This window comes from Vulpes lagopus, chromosome 6 (genome assembly GCF_018345385.1).
Source record: "Vulpes lagopus strain Blue_001 chromosome 6, ASM1834538v1, whole genome shotgun sequence".
Lineage (NCBI taxonomy): Eukaryota > Metazoa > Chordata > Mammalia > Carnivora > Canidae > Vulpes > Vulpes lagopus.
The window spans coordinates 72,321,577-72,341,826 of NC_054829.1; the positions used below are offsets into that span (position 1 = coordinate 72,321,577).

A 20,250-nucleotide genomic window follows, 5' to 3' on the forward strand; every position below is an offset into this window, starting at 1 on the left:
ATACATCTATGGGAACAATAGCACAACTACAGTAGAAGGCAATTTACCAACTTTCTTTTTTAAAAGATTTTATTTATTTATTCATGAGAGACACACAGAGAGAGAGGCAAAGAGACAGGCAGAGAGAGAAGCAGGCTCCCTGCGGGGACCCCAATGTGAGACTCAATCCCAGGACCCCGGGAGCAGACCTGAGCCAAAGGCAGATGCTCAATCGCTGAGCCACCAAGGCATCCCAATTTTCCCAATTTTTCTAAACATAAAAATGTGCCTGTCATTTGACACAGCAAATTCTACAAATTCTACTTCTAGGAAATTCTAGGAATTTATAAATTCTAGGAATTTATCCTACAGAAATAATCATAAGCATGAGGAAAAAAAGTACATTGCAGTAATGTCTGTAATGGTAAAAAAAAAATGGACTCAACTTTAAAATCTATTAACGCGCAGCCCTGGTGGCACAGCGGTTTAACGCCACCTGAAGTCCAGGGTGTGATCCTGGAGACCCAGGATCGAGTCCCACTCGATCCCTGCATGGGGGCTGCTTCTCCCTCTGCCTGTGTCTCTATCTCTCTCTCTGTGTCTCTCATGAATAAATAAATAAAATTAAAAAAAAGGGGGGGGGGAATCCCTGGGTGGCTCAGCAGTTTAGTGTCTGCCTTTGGCCCAGGGCGTGATCCTGGAGTCCCGGGATCGAGTCCCACATCAGGCTCCCTGCATGGAGCCTGCTTCTCCCTGTGCCTGCGTCTCTGCCTCTCTCTCTGTGTCTCTCATGAATAAATAAAAAAAAAAAAATCTTAAAAAAAAAAAAAATCTATTAATATGAGATGATTAAATCAGTAGGTCTCAAACTTTTTGATCTCAGGATAGGCTTAGACTTAAAAATTACAGAGAACCCTAGAGAGCTTTTTCTATAGATTACATTTATTAATGCCTACCATTATCAGAAATTAAGAATGAGAAAATTTTAAAGTGTTCTTCTGTTCATCAAAAAATAAAATCATGACATATTAACATTATCATATTTTTACAAAGATAATTGTTACTTTCTAAAGCAAAAAAATAGCAGAAAGCATGGCATTAATTTACATTTTTGCAAGTATCTTCTTAAATTTTTTATATTACTTTTTTAAAGATTTTAAATTTATTCATTCATGACAGATAGAGTGAGACAGAGGCAGAGACGCAGGCAGAGGAAAAGCACGCTCCATGCAGGGAGCCTGATGCGGGACTCGATTCTGGAACTCCAGGATCACACCCTGAGCCAAAGGCAGTCGCTCAACCGCTGAGCCACCCAGGGATCCCTGCAAGTATCTTTAATGTCTAGCTCAACAGAAGACAGCTGGATCTTCACATCTGCCGAATTCAATCTTCTGCAATACATTGTTTTCATTGGTACCCCTGGGTGGCTCAGTGGTTTAGCGTCTGCCTTTGGCTCAGGGCATGATCCTGGGGTCCCTGGACCGAGTCCCACATCAGGTTCCCTGCATGGAGCCTGCTTCTCCCTCTGCCTGTGTCTCTGCCTCTCTCTCTCTGTGTCTCTCATGAATAAATAAAATCTTAAAAAAAAATTTGTTTTGGTTAAAGCATATGAAGAAAATGCAGCCTCACACAGATATATAATTGGAAAAGGGAAAAATATTTAAATAGCATTTCCATGAATATTCCTTGATATTATATTAAACCTTAAAAACCGGGCTCCTGGGTGGCTCAGTGATAGTGTCTGCCTTTGGCTTAGGTCGTGATCCCAGAGTCCTGGGATTGAGTCCCATATTGGGCTCCCTGCATGGAGTCTGCTTCTCTGTCTCTCATGAATACATAAATTAAAAAAAAAAAAACCCTCAAAAACTGGTGGCTTCTTAAAGATCAGTTGTAATGTGGAATCTGAAATCAACTTTTTTTATACTGTTATATTAAATTTATTGATTTATCTTGCACTTTGAATGGATCTTTTATTTGTGCACTATTTTATATGTACAGGCATCGGTTATTTGCAAAATATGGTTTGCCAAGTTACATAGATCTTACAAATGTTGATAGTATTTTAAAAATCACATTTGCAAATATCACCACCAAACTCATCAGCAAAGCCGTCTAAGCTTAAGTTGTCAATTTCACAGTGATGGGCATAGCTTTCTAAAATTCTGATTTTCACTTGAAAGTTGGAATTTTATCAGATTGAGGCAACAAAATGCTATCTACTCTTTTCCCTACAGTGACAAGCTCAGCTTATTCATCCTTGACAGAATATCTGCCAAATACCCAAGTCTGAATAACCATGTTATTATTTCAAGTAAAAATGGTGTTTTAAGAAAAAAGTGGCCAGTTAATTATACAATTGGTTTTCTTCGAGACAAACATCGTGTATTAGTATGCAACACAAGTGCTGTACAAATCCTTCCCATCTTGCCATCCAGGTTATTTTTAAAAACCTTGTAATAAAAGGATTTAATAAAAATAAATGACTTTTACTGCTTCATCAAGAACATTCTTAAGTGAAATGGACTCTATTTGTAGCTTCGAGTGTGTGCTGATGCACAATGCGGTGGCCACCATCATCTGGTGCCACTGCCTGGATTTATGCTAAGGCACCAGCACCTTTCCCACCACTGCTTTTACTCAGCAACGTGAAATGTAGGCATGATGGAAAGGTAAATAACATCTTAAGATTACTGTGAGAAGTAGTTTTGACCTTAGGGACTCCCTGAAGGGGTCTCAGGGACCCCCTCCAGGGTTCTCACAGTATACTTTGAGAACCACTGGATTCAATCACAGTACATATATACACATGCATTATTAAAAAGTTATTAAAATGAAATCATTTATTTGAAAACACTTAAATGTTCATAATATGGCCATCTGTGCATCAGAAGTCAGGATAGTGGTTTCCCTCAAAGAAGACGGGGAGAACCTTGAGGGGGATGTGTGGGGTACTGGTGTGGGTATAGGCTAGACACAAGTATTCCATTTGTGAACAGGTAACATGATGTACACTTACACATGCACACTTTCAGCCCGTATTACATGGCAATGGACGTTTAAAAAATCCATCCTTTTTTGGCCAGAGTAAATCTGTGGGAAGTGCTGCTATTATCTGAGATGAGGAAGACTTAGAAGAGTATAAATCTGAGACAAGCACGAGAGGAAATAGTAGTCTTTTGCATATGGCCAAGGAGAGGGGAAAACTGACAGGTAATGGACAGGGAAGGCATAATTCCCAAGGAAACATCACTACAAGGGGAGTGTTAGTGCTGCTTATAAAGTAAAAAACCTCAAATTTCAAGTTATAGCTCCAAATGTCCTTTTCTATTTTTTTCAAATTGAAACCATTTTTAATATTCTTCTATTAAATCCTCAAATGGCCTTTCAGCCATAATTGAATTTCTACTAATTATTATTTTCAAATTCAGCATTTCATACCTGATGAAACTATTTCAAGTATTTCAAAGAGCTCTTTTAATTTTTATCTTAAAGATCTATTTATTTATTTTGGAGAGAGCACATGTGTGAGTGAGCAAGCACACACCAGCACTGGGCAGGGCAGGGAGGCCAGAGGGAGAGAGAGAATCTCAAGCAGACTCACTGCTGAGCACAGGAGCCCAACTCAGGACTCCATCTCACCACCTCACAACCCTGAGATTATGACCTTTGAAATAAAAAGCTGGCCGTTTAACCAACTGAGCCACCCAGGTGGTCCTGAGCTCTTTAAAAATTTTTTTCCTTGGCTCTTTTAATTTTTAAAGAAACCTGTGTTTTTAAGCTATTAAATAACCCAAAGGACAGGTTTTATTTTGATATGGTTGCTCGGAATCCTTCTTCAACAATTCTGTATTTATATTGAATGTATTTGAGATTTTGTCCTTTTCTTAAGTAGAGTTAAAGACTAAGGTATGCTTATCACTCACTTCTAACAACATTCCTTAACATGGCTACCAGGAAGGAAAAGTAAAAAACAGTTAACTACCGCCATGCCCAACTCTGGCAGTTGTCAGCCCATTCAGCATCAACTGCTACAGACTTCACAGTTAACGATACTAGCTTTGGAAAATTAATAGATGCAATGCGTTGGTTATTAAGCAAAATGATCTTTTGGCATATTGATCATTTGGCTGCTTGTCTTGGTCCCATTAACAAGAGATAAAATCAGCAAATGTGGATACAGAAACAAGTTTGGCTATCTAGTGGGGAGAAGATGAGGAGATTCTTGTCTGACTTCTACTTCTCAGCCAGGTTTCAAACAAGTTCATGTGCTATGGGTGAGGGCTGTAGGATATTTGAAGGGAAGGAAGCTACCCAACTGGAGAGCAGGAAAAGGAGTATCTTACAGAATGTTGGGTTGGTGCTGAGCACCCATCCGAGATGTGATGTCATAAATGTGAAGGGCAACCTGTCCACACAGTAGTGTGTTTAACACTAGTGATGTATGGTTGCTTGGGTTTAGGCATGGTTAAACAAATGGTTTAACTAGAGTCAACACTTTGCCAGGTGAGTACAATCAACAGGAGGGTTAGAGTTAAAAGTGTTTGTAAAATAATGATGGACCACTGACTAGAAGGTGGAGCGATGATGGATAGTAAAAGTGGCAAGGTTCACAACATGAAAGTCCCAATGGAACCAAAGAACTGTTGGCATGGGAGCATTAGAGCAGGTCAGCTATCAGATCAGAGTGGGATGTTTGAGGTAGAGCTCTTCAGAGGTAACCCGTAACAAGGTGAAGGTATGACCACAAGACTAGACAGCATGATCTGTGGGGAGGGATGGCTAAGGTGGAATGGGGGAAAAGATCATTAAGAAATAAGGCATCAAGGAACTGAGAGGGCCAAGGACTCAGACAGATCACGCCTATGGACGCCAGAGTCATCACGAATGCAGTCCTGACTAGAGACCAGAGTCAAAGTCACCAAAGAAGGACAGAGAATGACTATGAGATCAGTAAATGTCAGAAGGGATCAGTGTATTGTCAAGTCTGATGGCATGACCTAGAGAAGGAAGAGAAATGACTTGAAAGCTGCAAAACAGAAAAAGGACACCTACCCCACCCCAAGTACCTGAAGTGAGAGAGAGAGAAAAAAAAAAAAGAGCATCTACTCGAGAGGCCCACAGGAAAATTAAGGAAAGGATGTGAAAAGAACTTTTCAAAGAGAGCTTTAAGAATTCAGAGTCCATGACACCTTCTAGGCACAGTTCCAGAGGATACCACAGAAGGGTTAAAGAACACAAATTTCCAATTAAGAAACTCTAAAATTTGTGCTATTAAAGGCTCTCTACAGTTACTCTGGTAAAAATCTGGAAACAATTTCAAGTTTCATTTTTGGTCACTGACCCCCAAACAGGTTTAAGATACAGTTCACACACAAGAACTTACCTCTATTTCTGTAATTTTTTCAGAAGGATTATCAATTAGGAAACGTGCTAAAGTCCCAGGAGTAGTTCTGTAAGTTAGAATGATTGAATTTTTAGGGTCCTGACACCATTGAATGAAGAGATCCCTTGAAAATCCACATTCCAGGTCAGGCTGGCTGGCGAGTACTACTTTGGGGCTAGGTACTCGAGCCAAGTCAGAAAGACCATGACATAAAGAGAGATGACGAAACTGAAATGGATTGTTTCTTTTGTCTTCAAAACATCTCATCAATTTGTCACTCATCCATTCTACCTAATACAGGGGAAAGGATGATCATAATTAGAAAATACTAGATTATAACTTCAATGCCTTCCACAAAGTCTAGAAATTCATGTTCTGCCTTCTTTTAAGTCTTTACCACCAACCAACCAATGGTTGTTTAAAATTGTACCATTCTGATAAGCAGCACTTATTCTCTGTTCTGTTCCCCATTAGATCCCCTCATCCCATAATAGCTCATCCCTAAAAATCCAATTTTGCATTATATTTCAGTTATAAGTCACCCTAAATCTTACGGAGAAAGCAGAGTATAAGTTCTAAATAAATCTTACCCAAAATTCCTATTTCAAGGGAAAGAGCTATTTAAAAAGAAGAGAAAAATGGTTTCTAACATTTATATCCTATGAGGTAGGCTCTATTTTTAATCTCCATTTTACAGATTGTGATAACAGATATTAAAGGAGAAGTAACTTGCCCAATCTGTAAGATGGGGACAAAAACAGAACCTACTTTATAGGGTCTAGAAGGACTAAATTAAATATTCTGTATGTGAACATACAGAACAAGTGGTTTATTACCATTATCATCATCATCAACCTCTTAAACAGAAAAATGAAATCCAAAGGGCAAATAAAACATTGTTTTCCACAAAAGCCCAATTTCTGCAGCAAACTTCTGCATTACAAATGTAACAAGGACAAACCTGGGACTTAGAAAACTCCACCACATTATAGCTGACATTATTCAGGAGCGCCAGTGAGTAGACACCCAGTCCTGCATCTTTAGTTCTCCAGATCTGATCAAGAAGTTGAGCAAGTTCCAAAACTCTGCCTGCAGTGTCCACTGCTATTAATACATTTCCATCACCTCGAAGCGTTTCCAGGACATTTGCTAGAAAACAAGAAAGTAAAATCCATGGAGAACATAACAATACCTTGATGCAAAATTAAAGATGACTTCATCTCCAGAATAAAGACTTTAATTTAGGAGCAGCCGGGTGGCTCAGCGGTTTAGCGCCGCCTTCAGCTCAGGGCACAATCCTGGAGACCCAGGATCAAGTCCCACATCAGGGGAGCCTGCATGGAGCCTGCTTGTCTTTCTGCCTGTGTCCTCTGCCTCTCTCTCTCTCATGAATAAATAAATAAAATATTTTTAAAAAGACTAATTTATAAATGAGCAATTATTAGGAAAGGTACACAATTCTATTTTTTAAAAGATTTTACTTATTTATTCATGAGAGATATATAGAGAGGTAGATATAGAGGGAGAAGCAGACTCCCTGCGGGGAGCTTGATGTGGGACTCGATCCTGGAACCCCAGGATCATGCACTGAGCCACCCAGACATCCTTGGATACACAATTTTTAAAATTCCATTCAGGTTATTATAACTACTTTGTATTCTGTGAAGGTATCTTCATAGGAGTGAAAGACAACGCCATTAATTCTTAATTTTCTTTCACCGAAAAGTACAGAGGGTCTCCAGCCCTCTTCACCCAGAGTACACATAGAAAATGACATTTGGGGACAGGTGGCTCAGTGGTTGAGCATCTGCCTTTGGCTCAGGTCATGATTCTGGGATCAAGTCTCACATCAGGCTTCCTGCAGGGAGCCTGCTTCTCTCTCTGCCTGTATCTCTGCCTTTCTCTCTCTCTTTCATGAATAAATAAAACATTAAAAAAAAAAAAAAAGAAAGAAAGAGAGAGAGAGAGAGAGAGAGAGAGAGAAAATGACATTGGTATAGTACACTGGGGCCAATTATTTATAACTTTGTTATAAACGATTCCCAAATTTATACACACAAAAGTCCCTATTTATATTTACATATACATATAGATCACATTCCCTCTTCCAATAAAAGTATCTTTTTTTAAGATGTTCATTTTTTTTTAAAGATTTTATTTATTTTTGTTTTTTTTTAAAATTTTTTTTTTTTTTTTTTTTTTTTTTTTTTTTTTATGATAGTCACAGAGAGAGAGAGAGACAGAGACACAGGCAGAGGGAGAAGCAGGCTCCATGCACTGGGAGCCTGACGTGGGATTCGATCCCGGGTCTCCAGGATCGCGCCCTGGGGCAAAGGCAGGCGCTAAACCGCTGCGCCACCCAGGGATCCCTAAAGATTTTATTTATTTGACAGAGAGAGAGCATGCAAGTACACACAAGCAGGCAAAGTGGCAGGGAGAGGAAGAAGCCTGACACGGGGCTTGATCTCAGGACCCTGGGGATAATGACCTACACTTAACTCGTGGAGCCACCCAGTCATCCCCAAAAGTATTTTTATGAGTAGATTTCCTTGCTCTACATTAAAGTCTACTTGGAAATATCTGAAAAAAAAAAAAAAAAACTGTAGCAAAACAAACAAGAAAACATAAAAACTGAATACCTTCTTAATACAACATAGTACACAACTGTGCTTTTAAAGTAAATAGATGAAAGCAGTGGTTTCAGACGTGCTTAAAAGTCAAACACCACTTTTCCTGTTGAAATCTCATGCAGCTTATCAAAAAAGAATCGAAGGTAAAGTAGCTGGAACAGAAGCACCCAGGGATGGCCCAGAGGCTCCTCTTCAGAACCGACATTACTAGGTTAGAGTTTAAGGCTCTCAACACCAAGATCAGTTGACTATTTGCACCCTCATGTATCTCCTTTGCTCATTTTTCTGTTAGAGTGTAAATGTTGTTCTAATAGATTTTTCTGAGCTCTCTGTATATTCTGGCATTCCCTAGACATATACAGTAAATGCCAGGTAGTTAGCTATGTGCTAAATGACAGGGAGAAGTCAATCTTTATACCTGTCCCACAAAAGCTAAATTCACACCAACCAAAACATCTTTTTGTACAAAATAATGATATGGTCACTTAATATTTTTTTCAAAAATATTAGAGTTAGGGGTGCCTGGGGGACTCAGCTGGTTAAGTGTCCCAACTCTTGATTTCAGGTCGGGTCATGATCTCAGAGTGGTGCGATCAAGCCCCCACATAGAGCTCCACACTGGGTGGGGAGCCTGCTTAAGATTCTCTCTCCCTCTGCCCCTCCCCTGCCTGTCCCTCTCTTAAGAAAGAAAGAAAAAAAAAAGTTAACCAATCTTTCATGACAAGAAAAGTATAAACACAAAACAGAATAAACAGTAATTCATTCTACCATGCACCTCCACAGAGGAATCACGAAATACGTACTCAGAAGTTGCTCATCTCTCTGTTTTCTCCTAGGCTGCACATATGTAGCATTAAATGAATCTGTGATAAGCAGGGAGGGTCTGCTTAGCATTTCCAGGGAACATCCATTTAAATGGCTATAACAAAGATGAAGAGGAATATTTTAGATCAATTCAAAGAAACAATTGTTTATCTCACCTAAAAAATAAGCAACTTCATGTAAAATTTTTCCTTCTCCAACTACAAAAGGACACGTGCTCATTAATAGGAAATCTAGTATATTCAAAAAAAGGGGGGGGATTAAGATCTTCTAGGGTACCATCACTATGAGAAATCAATATAATATTTTAGTATATATCCTTTTAAGCATACAAATACATTTTTCTATGCATATACATGTGAATGTTTTTTTTACAAAACTGGCATCTCATGTATACACTGATATACTCAGTTCTATGCCTGGTTTTCTCCCATGACACTAAAACTGATTTCTAAACCTATTTTTTAACAATTGTAAAAACCTCCTACTGTGTATTTTATTTGATCACTTCCCTTTTCAAGGTTATTTTTCTTGTCATCATAAATAACTTCAAAGAACATTTCTGTAGAAAGCTTCAATTGCACTTGATGGTTTCTTTAGGACATATTCCTAGAAATTACTTACTCCAATAATTTTGCTAAATGGCTTTCCAGAAAGATTTAAACCTTTTCCAGAAAGGCTCTTCCTTTTCCAGAAAAGTTCAACCAGACAGAATGAGCAACTCACTAAATATTTCCCAGAAGAATACTATTATTTAAAAATCATTTTAATGATATTTAATTTTAAAAAGAATTGCCATTTAAATTTACTTTTATAAACTTTTGTTTATCTGGCATCTTTTTTTTTTTTTAATCTGGCATCTTTTTGATTGGTTAACACTTGGTCTTATACTTGTAAGTCTTTAGCCAATATGCTGCAAATATTTTCCCAACTCTTTTTGTCTTTATTGTTTCTGATGTTTTCAATCTGTATGTAATCAAATCTATCAAAGTTTTCCTTTATAAGTTGGTCCATTGCCTTTACACTTACAAATCTTTTTCATATCAGAAATTAGACTCATCAATATTACTTCATTTTCTATTTAATTCTAATCCATCTGAAATTTATTTGGTTAAAAAAAGACACAAACTGATCTTTTCCCAAAATGTTTGAATACCATTTATTTGAATATCCATGTTTTCTTCATTCATCTGTGATTACGAGACTAAAATTTATTAATCTTATATATTTCTGAATAAGATACAAAAGACCTTGAGCCTACTATAACCTCATACAAAAGAACTATGAGCTTAATGCACAGGAATTACAAAAGAAGCCTCTATGAAACTAAACATCAAAACAATTTTCTAGTAATGATGTGAGTACTTGAAGTATACAGTATATAAAGTTACAACTACTGTGTCCCCTTTTAAAAAGAATCGGACTTTATTTATATAATTACTAACATTCCCCCCCCCAAAAAAATACAAAACCCAAAAGCCACCCACAAAGTTCCTTTAAATAGCAGGTCAAGTAGCATATAAAATATAATTTTACATACAAAAATTAATCTCCTTTGCTACGTCTCCAGGGAGATATATGTTCTACACAGTGAATACTTACATGTCAATTTGTAAAATGTATTTTTATCTCTTATATCAAACTTTCCCCTACAATGCAAAAAATTAAGTTATTTTGAAAACAGTCACTATGAGGCTTTTAAGTAGTTCTAGATTTCTGGTTAAAAAAAAGATCTTTAATTTTCCCTCCAAAGAATCAAACAATACAAACTGCATTTCCATTAGTTTTTGTCTTGATATACCTACATCTCCCTCTTGTGGTTAAAGTCAACTGCGTAAACAATTTCTTCTTCTCCATCTTTGACTATTTTCCATATTGTTCCACCTATCATATGACCAGCTGGCAGAGGTGTGATAGACAAGCCATGTCCTTTACCTATGTTAATAAGATAGTGACAATACTCAGATTTCTTTTACAAGCCTAAAGAAAGCTTATTTATCTGTAAACTATTTTTTAATAGCTAATATATGCAAATCCTGAAGTAAAAAAAAGCACATAGTAAAAATGCAACTCTCACTCTTCTGTCCCCCCAGCTACTCCATTCCCTTACTATAGACAGACACTCATGTTGTTTTGTTATGAATTCTTGCAGACATATTTGTGCTCATAAACTGAAATATATAAAGAGACTAGATTTGAAAGCCAGTACCCAGGAAACCTGGGTGGCTCAGTCAGTTACGCGTCTGCCTTTGGCTCAGGTCATGATCCAGGGGTCTTGGGATAGAGCTCCTATCAGGCTCTGTGCTCAGTGGGAAATCTATTTCTCCCTCACTCTCTGCCTCTCCCCCTGGCTTGTGCTCTTTCTCTCTCTCTCAAATAAATAAAATGAAAATGAAAAAAATAATAAAGTAAAATAGCCAGTATCCTATTACTTAGTATGAATCAATAAATTTGGATATTTATACCACACACACAATTATCAAATGTTTCCATTTTTGCTAACCTCTAAACTGACAGAGTAAAAATTCAAATCTCATGGTAAAAAAAATTTATCCTATAGAAAAATTAAGTACAAGCTAAACTGTTGTGACATTATTTCTTGGCTAAATCATCAGAGTCCACTGTGGCACCATTTTCTTGATTTCAACACAAGGCATCGTATTTAATACCACTCTCCGAGAAGATGGGAAATATATACTTAACAGAGGACTTCTTGACTTAATTAAATAATAAACTTCTTAATTTCTAATTCTAGAATTCAGTTATATTCTACTACACTGCCAGGGCACTACATTTCCTTCAAGACTTCAATCACTACAATTTATCACCTAAGCCTCTCAACCTGTGAACTCCTAAAAGGAGGACCTGGCCACATTACATCTTTGGGCATCATATACAATAAACACAAAATAAGTCTTTTCTAAGTTAAATGTGAAAAGGCTTGAGCTATTAACATTGTATTAGTATTTAGTCTGGAATATTTTAAAATCCAAATGACTTGGGAAAAAAGTTCAGAGTTCCATATCAGGATATGCTCATTTTTTCTTTTTCAGATCACAGTACCTGTTGTCTTTTACCACAAATTCCCCTTGTACTTTTCAAAGTAGGTTAAACCCTATTAGTACAATTACTTACTATTGGAAACATTTTTTACCTTTCAAATTCACAATCTGAGAGAATTTTAACTGCTGTATCTTATCAAATGCTGCATCCACATCATCTAATGTAAAGAGTGTAAAGTCTTCTGTATTGTGTCGAGACTAAAAGAAGAACACAAACCAAAGGTTAAAAATGATCACTGCAGGAGTGTAAAAAGCATTTTTTAATTGCTTGAGTTACCTGGTAAAGATCATACATGAACATCTGTCCCATTTTATAAACCGGAATGGTTGCGTAGATAGCACAGTTCAGACCCAGCTTTCCGACGGCGTACGGGAGGGCACCAAGATGCAGAGGATCGGGGTGAGACAACAGTACTGCATCAATTTGGTGAACATGCCTAGGAAAACACGATAGGAGAACACGATTAAAATGCTTTCTCAATTTCTCCAATCTTGGTTTTAAGAGTAAAGACTAGGCTGGGGTGAAAGAGCAAAAGAGCTGAAATTATGATACCTATCAATATCAGTTACTACCCCATCCTGCACAGATATCAGAAGTATGGCATGTGTTGTACATAACAGATGATGTCTATGCACATTTTAAAAAAAAGAAAAAAGAAAAAAGAAAAAAGAAAGAAAAAGAGAACCAGTAGACGCCATACTTAAGATGAATCTGGATGCCTATTTTATGTACTATTAATTAAAGTTCAAGAATTCAACTTGAAATTTCAGAAATTGCTAAGGAGAGGATATTTAAATGGCCATGTATTTATTATAGATTTTTGCCTCTGCTTTTTAGCATGGTGACAGGCAGCACATTCACTATAGTGAAACTTCAATTAATAAAGCATGGTCTCACTGGCTGAAGAAATTAGAAAAAACATATTTTGCTATAAATTCTAAGTTTTTAAATATTTAAGTGCTCTTTCCTTCCACAATTAGTACAGTACTGCAAACATAACTGAATTTTTCTTTGATGGATTTGTATCCTTTCGTATCCTGTGGTTGTTATTCTGGGCACCAAAACTCAATATGGAGGATCAAAACACATAGAAAGTAAGCTAATGTGATCTGATGGCAGACCTTCCATATGAAGGTCTTCAAATTCTTATATGCTTATTCTTCTCTAAAACTAAAGTGCAAAAATCTCTACTGATACCCATTAGCCAAGTAACAATATTTTACTGAATTTCAATAAACAGAGCTCATAATGCAATCAAAACTTTACAAATGAAAACAGTCAGTCTGGCTCTTTGGCATAGTAAAACTAAGTCTTTTACTATAAACCAAAATAGAAAGCAAACACTGCATAATATTAAAATAGTATTACAGTGTAGAAAAGAGAAGTTGGTTTAATAGAAGTTTAGAAATATGAAAAGTAACTTACTTCCTCAGGGAATCTATAATATCCATAGAAAAGTGCTCATCCCAGCCACAGTCCAACAGAAATCTAAACTCATCAACTTGCAGAAGATAGCAAAGAGCAGACTCTTCTTGAACCCCAGAGAGGGTAGTTAATTTGATAATAGATGTCATTTTCAGTCCAAAATCAATCCAAAAAGTCCTTTCAAAAGAAACAAAAATATAATTAAGCATACACCGTAGCCTAACAAATATAATGGACAAATTAACATTATATCAAATTCCTAAGTGGGTAAACATTCTATAAACATAGAAAGCAAACACTTTAAAGACCTATTTCCATCATTGCTAAGTTTGAAAGTACAAACATGATCTTGTTTTACATTGTGTCCTTCAGAGGCTCCCCAGTGTGGCTTAATGAAAAGCAATAGACTTTAGAATCAGACTGTTTCAGATTTGAAACTACTACTATGTGGTTGTATGCAATCAACTAACTTTTCCTCACTTATGTGTCCCAGCCTATAAACATGAATATTAATAACATACATAAAAAGGGTGCCTTGGCACAGTCGGTTAAGCATCCGATTTCTTTGTGTCAGCTCAGGTCATGATCTGGGCATCTTCAGACAGCCCTAAGTCGGGCTTTGTGCTGGATGCAGACTTTCCCTCTGCTCCTCTCTATCCCCTCCATGCATGTTCTCCCCCCACCTCTCTAAAAAAAATAAATCTTTAAAAACAATTATGCACATAAAAAGAATGCTGGAAGATTTCAAATGTGTAAATAGAGACTACAAAGTCCGTCAGTAAATAAATGTGTAATGAATTGATGAACTCCTCCTTCAAAGTGAATTTGTGCTTCCTTTATTTGGCTCTGTGATGGCAATAATTTCATTGCATTACAATGAGTAGTTTTTATGTCTCTCTCTCCTATTAGACCAGAGGTCCTTAAATAAATAGACCCCCTTAAGAATCTGATAAAAAGCTAGGGACTGTTTATTCTTCCTTTGGTTTTCAAAAAGCAAACAAGGCGCACATACACAAAGAAACCCACATACTTTTCAGGGGTTGTATATTAAAAAACACTTGCACTGGAAAGTAAGCAACTAAAAATATAAATAGCATCTTTTGTTTGCAGTTCCTAAAAGAGAACCTGATACACAGTAGGTGCTCAATATCTATCTGATGGAATTTATGTTAGGATGCCTACTGTCTACATTTCAAGAAGATAGAACATGAACACATCTACTGGAATTTAAAACCTAGAATTTCATGCTATTAAATAGATGTTACAAAAACATTCATCAGCAAAGTATAGCTCCACAGCAACATTTCAGATCTCAGCTCCTTGATGTAAATTAGCCTTCCCTGGCCGACTATGCAAGTAGGAGAGGTCATGCATACTTGATAACTAGATAACCTCTTACCAGCTGCCCCAGATCCTATCAACAAACTCAAGTGAACTGTCATATTTGGTGACAGGCTGTCCGGAGACCAATCCCATCATATCTCCCATCCTTTTCTCCCCAGTCACAGCCAGAGGCCCAGGACTCCTGGGGTACCCATTTTCATGACATGCACATCTATAAGTCAGATGCAATCCCCTACTCTCTAACCCTCCCAAGACCTCCCAGTGTGCCCTCTGGGCCTATGCTGCTTACTCCGACATGTAACTGCACCTCTTCCCTGAAGGTTCTCTTCACCTGGTAATATTCACAGAAACTTTCTCCTGAGCCTTCTCAAGGAGTTTTTCCCTTGTACTCCCTATACCTCCAAAGCAGGAAGTAAGTGTTCCTTGCTCCTCACTGCAGCTTCCAAACCACGTCTTCTCCTTCTTCCTTCAAATACTCCAATCCTTCCCAGCTGGTTCACCATGAGCCTTCCCAATTTCCTCCTCACTGCTGGCATCTCATTCATGGTGACTTCATTCACAGAGACTTTAATTCCTGACTCCATCTTCCTCAGTAAATTCACTACTGACTCTAGTCCCCTAACATTCTCAACTCCAAAAACCTCATTACATTTCAGCCCCCACCACTGTGGGGTGACTTTATCACCCCTGAGCTGCACCATTTCTCAATGTTCCCTCCTGGGATCTCATGCTCTCACTCCCACCTTGCTTATTCCACTGCAAAAACCCTTCAGCCTCACGGAATCTCTAATCAACCAATGGCTCTTTCACGCCCTCCTGTCTCCATTAATGTCCTTCCCATTGATCCACAATCCATCAGAAGTATCTTGCAAACACTATCAAGTATGGTGGCCAGGGGCTCCTGGGTGGCTCAGTGGTTGAGCATCTGCCTTTGGCTCAGGGTGTGATCCCAGGGTCCTGAGTGTGATCCCAGAGTCCTGGGATCGAGTCCCACATCGGGCTCCTGGCAGGAAGCCTGCTTCTCCCCCTGCCTCTGCCTGTCTCTGCCTCTCTCTCTCTGTGTGTGTCTCTCATGAATAAATAAAATCTTAAAAAAAAAAAAAAATCTGGCTGCTCTAATGCTTCCTTGTACAAGCCTGGCAAAACCCTAACCCTGACTCTAATCCTTTGCTTTGCCTATTCCAGAAACTGAATGTTGTGAGGGGAGGAGGAAGGAACAATCCCACAACTGTGCTATTTGCTCTTAAAATTCACGGTCAAAGATCTCAAATGGAAAAATTAGATATAGATATATAGATATCTCTCTCTCTCTCAAACGGGTGCTAAGTACTACCTATCAATCTGAGTTTTTGTAGTAGGTTGACTATTTCTGAGACTGTGATTTCACATCACCTCTTCTCTGCTCATGCACCACTCTCTCTATCCTACTCTCAGCTGATAATCTCACCTCATTCTTCAATTAGGAAGAAAAGTCATCAGACAGTAACTCATTTTCCAATAGCAACTCTCCTAATGTATCTGCATATACACTGTTTGTTGTGTCTCCTATTACATGGAATCAAGAGCCCTGCTCTCGTCCAAAGCCAATCTCCATGAGTAATCTGGATCCCATTCTCATTTTTTACCTTCTAGAGGACTGAACCTTCCCAGTCATTCCCTCTTTTCCCTGTACCACTCCTATTAGCATACACAAATACTCCAGAATTTCCCAATTTAAAAGAACCCTCTCTTAATTCTACAACCCCTAGCAAATACCTCATCTTTTCTACGTTCCCCTTTCACAGCAGGTCTCAGAATATTTGTCCACAAACATGTCTCCACTTTCTCGCCTCACATTCAGACTCCTAAAGATGTCATCTTTCTCTAACTGGCTCACCAGAAGTGCTTTCATCAAGGTCACTGACCAACCTCTATGCAATTTAACCCAATGGGCATTTATTTCTCTAGCCTCATCCGGACCACTTGAAATGCTCTCCTGCCTCTAAGCTTCTGAGTCCATTCTGAGTCCACCCTCTCCTGGTTTTCTCTCTTTTTCTTTTCTTTTCTCTTTCTTTCTTCTTTCTTTCTTTCTTTTCTTTTGTTTTCTTTTCTTTCTTTTCTTTTTTTCCTTGTTTCTAAGTGGCCACTCCCCAATCTCCTTTGCTAGGTACTTGAAAAGCAGTGCTCTTCAATGGGACTTCTTTTTTTCTTTCTAGGTAATCTCACCAGTTCCACAGCTAAAAATATCTTTTGATCTCAGATGGCATCATCCTTGAGTCCTTTCTTTACTTTGTGTCCCACATCCAAACTATCAGTAAGTGCTACATTTTACCTTCATTCTAATTTCCTTCTATTTCCACAGTCACGAAGAGCTCTAACTAGCTGGTATATTTTTCCTGCCTCAAATTCAATCTGTGAGATGGTTTTCTAACAATCCTAAAATCCTTCTCTATCTTAGTTACACCCTGTGACATCACTCTATTTACCTCAAAATACTCACTGCTCTCTATACCTGCTCTTTCTTTACCTGCTTTAGCCACCTCCTCCTCACCCTGGCACTAGATTATGGACTCCATGGAAAAATAGGCCTTGTCAGGATGTCTGGGCAGCTCAGAGGTTGAGCATCTATCTGCCTTTGGCTCCGGACGTGACCCCGGGGTCCTGGGATCAAGTCCTACATGGGGCTCCCTGCATGGAGCCTGCTTCTCCCTCTGCCTGTGTCTCTGCCTCTCTCTCTATGTCTCTCATAAATACATAAATAAAATCTTAAAAAAAAAAAAACACAAAAATTGGTGAAACAAATTAAATTAAAATTAAAAACATATTGACTTAGCATGTTCCTATTCGTAAGGTATGAGAAGTACAAAGATATTAATTCTTCATTTGATGAAAAACATTTCTAAATACAATTTTGGAAAGGTTCTAAAAAATAATTCTCCCTGCTGAAAAGCTTCCTGTACCATAATTAATATTAATGGCCTAAGAGAGACTCTGTTTTACTCAAATCCACCTTAATTTCCACTTTATTTAGATTATGAAATGAAAATACAAAATATCTTGCAAAGAGAAGTAAATGAGTTCATATCAAAATATTTTGCAGACATACCCAAATTTCAACAGGTGAATACATATTTTTAATACAATTGCTCAAACATAATAAAACTGTAGCTTTGTTAGACACGTTCATTACTTACTGATATCTCAGTTGTATATAGGATGAAATACCATGAATTCAAGGGAGGAGTTCTTTATAGATCTAAAAAATAAAGAAATGAGAATCTGATGAATATCGTATAACAGACTTATTTCTGTTTTTAATTATGGTGATTAACTTCTATGTCTTGCCCTAAGATGAACACCATGAGCATCAGGAAGTAGTATAATAAATGGTCCTTTTTAAAAAATGAAACTTGTCATCATTTTAGGAAGCTGAAACTTACATAAAACAAATATAATAAAAAGGAATAATAAAAGACAAAATGTATCAAATTGGTCATAATCATGAGCTAAAATCTGCAGGTTAGCATACAGGATTTTAAAAACTGACATTAGCTTATGTTATCGAGAATCACAAGAGGTGGGATCTTAAAATACCTCTCATGGATTAGGAAGACCTGAGTAAAAGAGACAAAAAGGAAGGTATTCAAAACAGGAGAATAATATGATCAAAGGCACATAAAAACTTACAATTTTAGTAGGAAAAATCAGGTGGGCACACTTTCATATAAGCAAAAATCAAAGAAAAGCCCTAATGACTAGAAAGGGGCCAGATAATGGAAGGTCTTGAACTCTGGACCTAGATCGTCAGGCAACAAGAAATATTTTAGGATCCATTACCAAGTAAAGATGACATAATACGGGAAATTCCATATTTTAGGAAAATTAGCCGGTGTGTATGATTGACTCAATGAGATACAGAAAGTGAGGAGATAAAAAGGAAGAGCATTTAGCAGACCACTTCCTCCTTCCAATTTGCTGGCCTATTTTGAGATTAAATTCTTTTAGCCTCAAATGTACTTTATAACTTTAGGACATGAATTCACTATTAGTCCTTATCTGAGTAACCAAGGCTTGAAACTCTACTTTGGATTCCTTCCTTTACTTTTTCTTGAATAGTCTGTTACCATTCCTGATTATTTTTTCCTCAGAATGTCTTGCATGTGTACCATTCCTCTTCCCTTCCTACCACCAGTATCTTAAAGCAGGACGTCGTAATGACCTGCTTGTATTTGGGTTTCTCTGATTCTCTGCCTCCAGGCTTTCCTCTCTTCATCTCAACCTAAACATTACTGCCAGATTAATCTTCAGAAACACCCCCTGTACATTATTATCCTTTGCCCAGAAATCTCTGAAGGCTTCTGACTACTTGACAAACAAAACAAAAAACCTGAATGCCTTAACTGGCAATGGAGGGCCCAGCCAGCTGTCCTCACATCACTGCTCACCACTGTCTCAAGGTTCGGCTCAAATTGCACCTCCTTACAAATTCCTCTATCATCAGTCTAGACTACATGGGCTCTGACCAACAGAAATATAACACAAGCCAGATATAATTAAAAATCTTCTCATATCCGCATTGAAGTTTTACATGCAAAACTAATTTTAATATATTTACTTAACCCAATATATTCAAAATATTATCATTTCAGTATGTAACCACTATTAATAGAGATATTTTACATTGTTTTTCATACCAAGTGAAACCCAGTGTGTATTTTATATTTACAGCACATCTCAATTCAATCTAACCACAATTTCAAGCGCTCAACAACTATACAGAACTTGTGGCTATTGCAATAGCACAAATACAGAATCTAAAATCAATGCTTTGTACTGTAGAGCTCTGTGCTCTACCACTGCTTAGAGGGCAGGTTGGCATCATTTTATTTCTTTTTTTTTTTTTTTTTTTTTTCATCATTTTATTTCTATGTACATATCTGATGCTTGATTTTAATGGTTATCACCAAACATTTAGTCTCTCGGACCAAAACTCTGGAGTCACCTCCTCCCGGCAAATTGCTGCCGCCAGTCAAACCCAATGACATTTCAGAAATGTCTTTCACATCTCCTACTACCCTATTTCAATGGAGACAATCATCACCTTACTTCAAATGTCTACAATTTCCTCTTACCTAGTTTTCCTATTCCAAGCTGATTCTTCACACAGCTGTCAGAGACCACCCTAGAAGAACAAATATATTCTTGCCTTTTGCTTGTGCAAAGTATGCACGTTCCAACAAATAAAATCTAAACTCCTTCGTTGGAAATCAAGGTCCTTCCCAAGTTGCTCTCAACCTCCCTCTTCCTTCACCAACTAACCTTGCGCTCCAGGCTCAAGCACATTAACCTTCCCACTCTTCCTCAGTACGTCCAAACCGCTCAAGTCTCAGCGTCCAGGAATGACCTTGCCCTGAGCCTAGTAAATTCCTTTCGACCCTTCAACACCCAGCTCAAACATTTACTCCTTACGAACTTTTCTGGTGGCCGCGGGAGGTTTTGGGTTTTTTTGTTTTTTTCATCTAGCATAGACTGGGAACCAAGAGTGTTTGTTCAAAGGATGCTGAACGTGTAGGTCGCGAGCAAGAGCCAGCACTTCTGCATCACCGATGTCAAGCACAGACTGCA

General features: G+C 37.8%; 1 protein-coding gene across 2 annotated transcripts in view; it reads right to left on the reverse strand.

Annotated features, from left to right (window-relative positions):
• The window catches only part of CPSF2 (cleavage and polyadenylation specific factor 2), a 34,368-nt gene that overhangs the window by 13,088 nt on the left and 1,030 nt on the right, over positions 1-20,250 (reverse strand). Inside the window, exons 1-9 of one of the 2 annotated variants that reach the window (XM_041758904.1) lie at positions 19,758-19,829; positions 17,820-17,881; positions 13,303-13,479; positions 12,154-12,313; positions 11,969-12,074; positions 10,620-10,749; positions 8,796-8,911; positions 6,324-6,511; positions 5,363-5,653 (exon numbers count right to left, since the gene is read on the reverse strand). In XM_041758904.1, the coding sequence (XP_041614838.1) occupies positions 5,363-5,653; positions 6,324-6,511; positions 8,796-8,911; positions 10,620-10,749; positions 11,969-12,074; positions 12,154-12,313; positions 13,303-13,451 (1,140 nt within the window). In that variant the 5' untranslated portion in view covers positions 13,452-13,479; positions 17,820-17,881; positions 19,758-19,829. Of the gene's footprint in view, positions 1-5,362; positions 5,654-6,323; positions 6,512-8,795; positions 8,912-10,619; positions 10,750-11,968; positions 12,075-12,153; positions 12,314-13,302; positions 13,480-17,819; positions 17,882-19,757; positions 19,830-20,250 lie in introns of those variants that run through there. The other variant, XM_041758903.1, reaches the window with a different exon arrangement.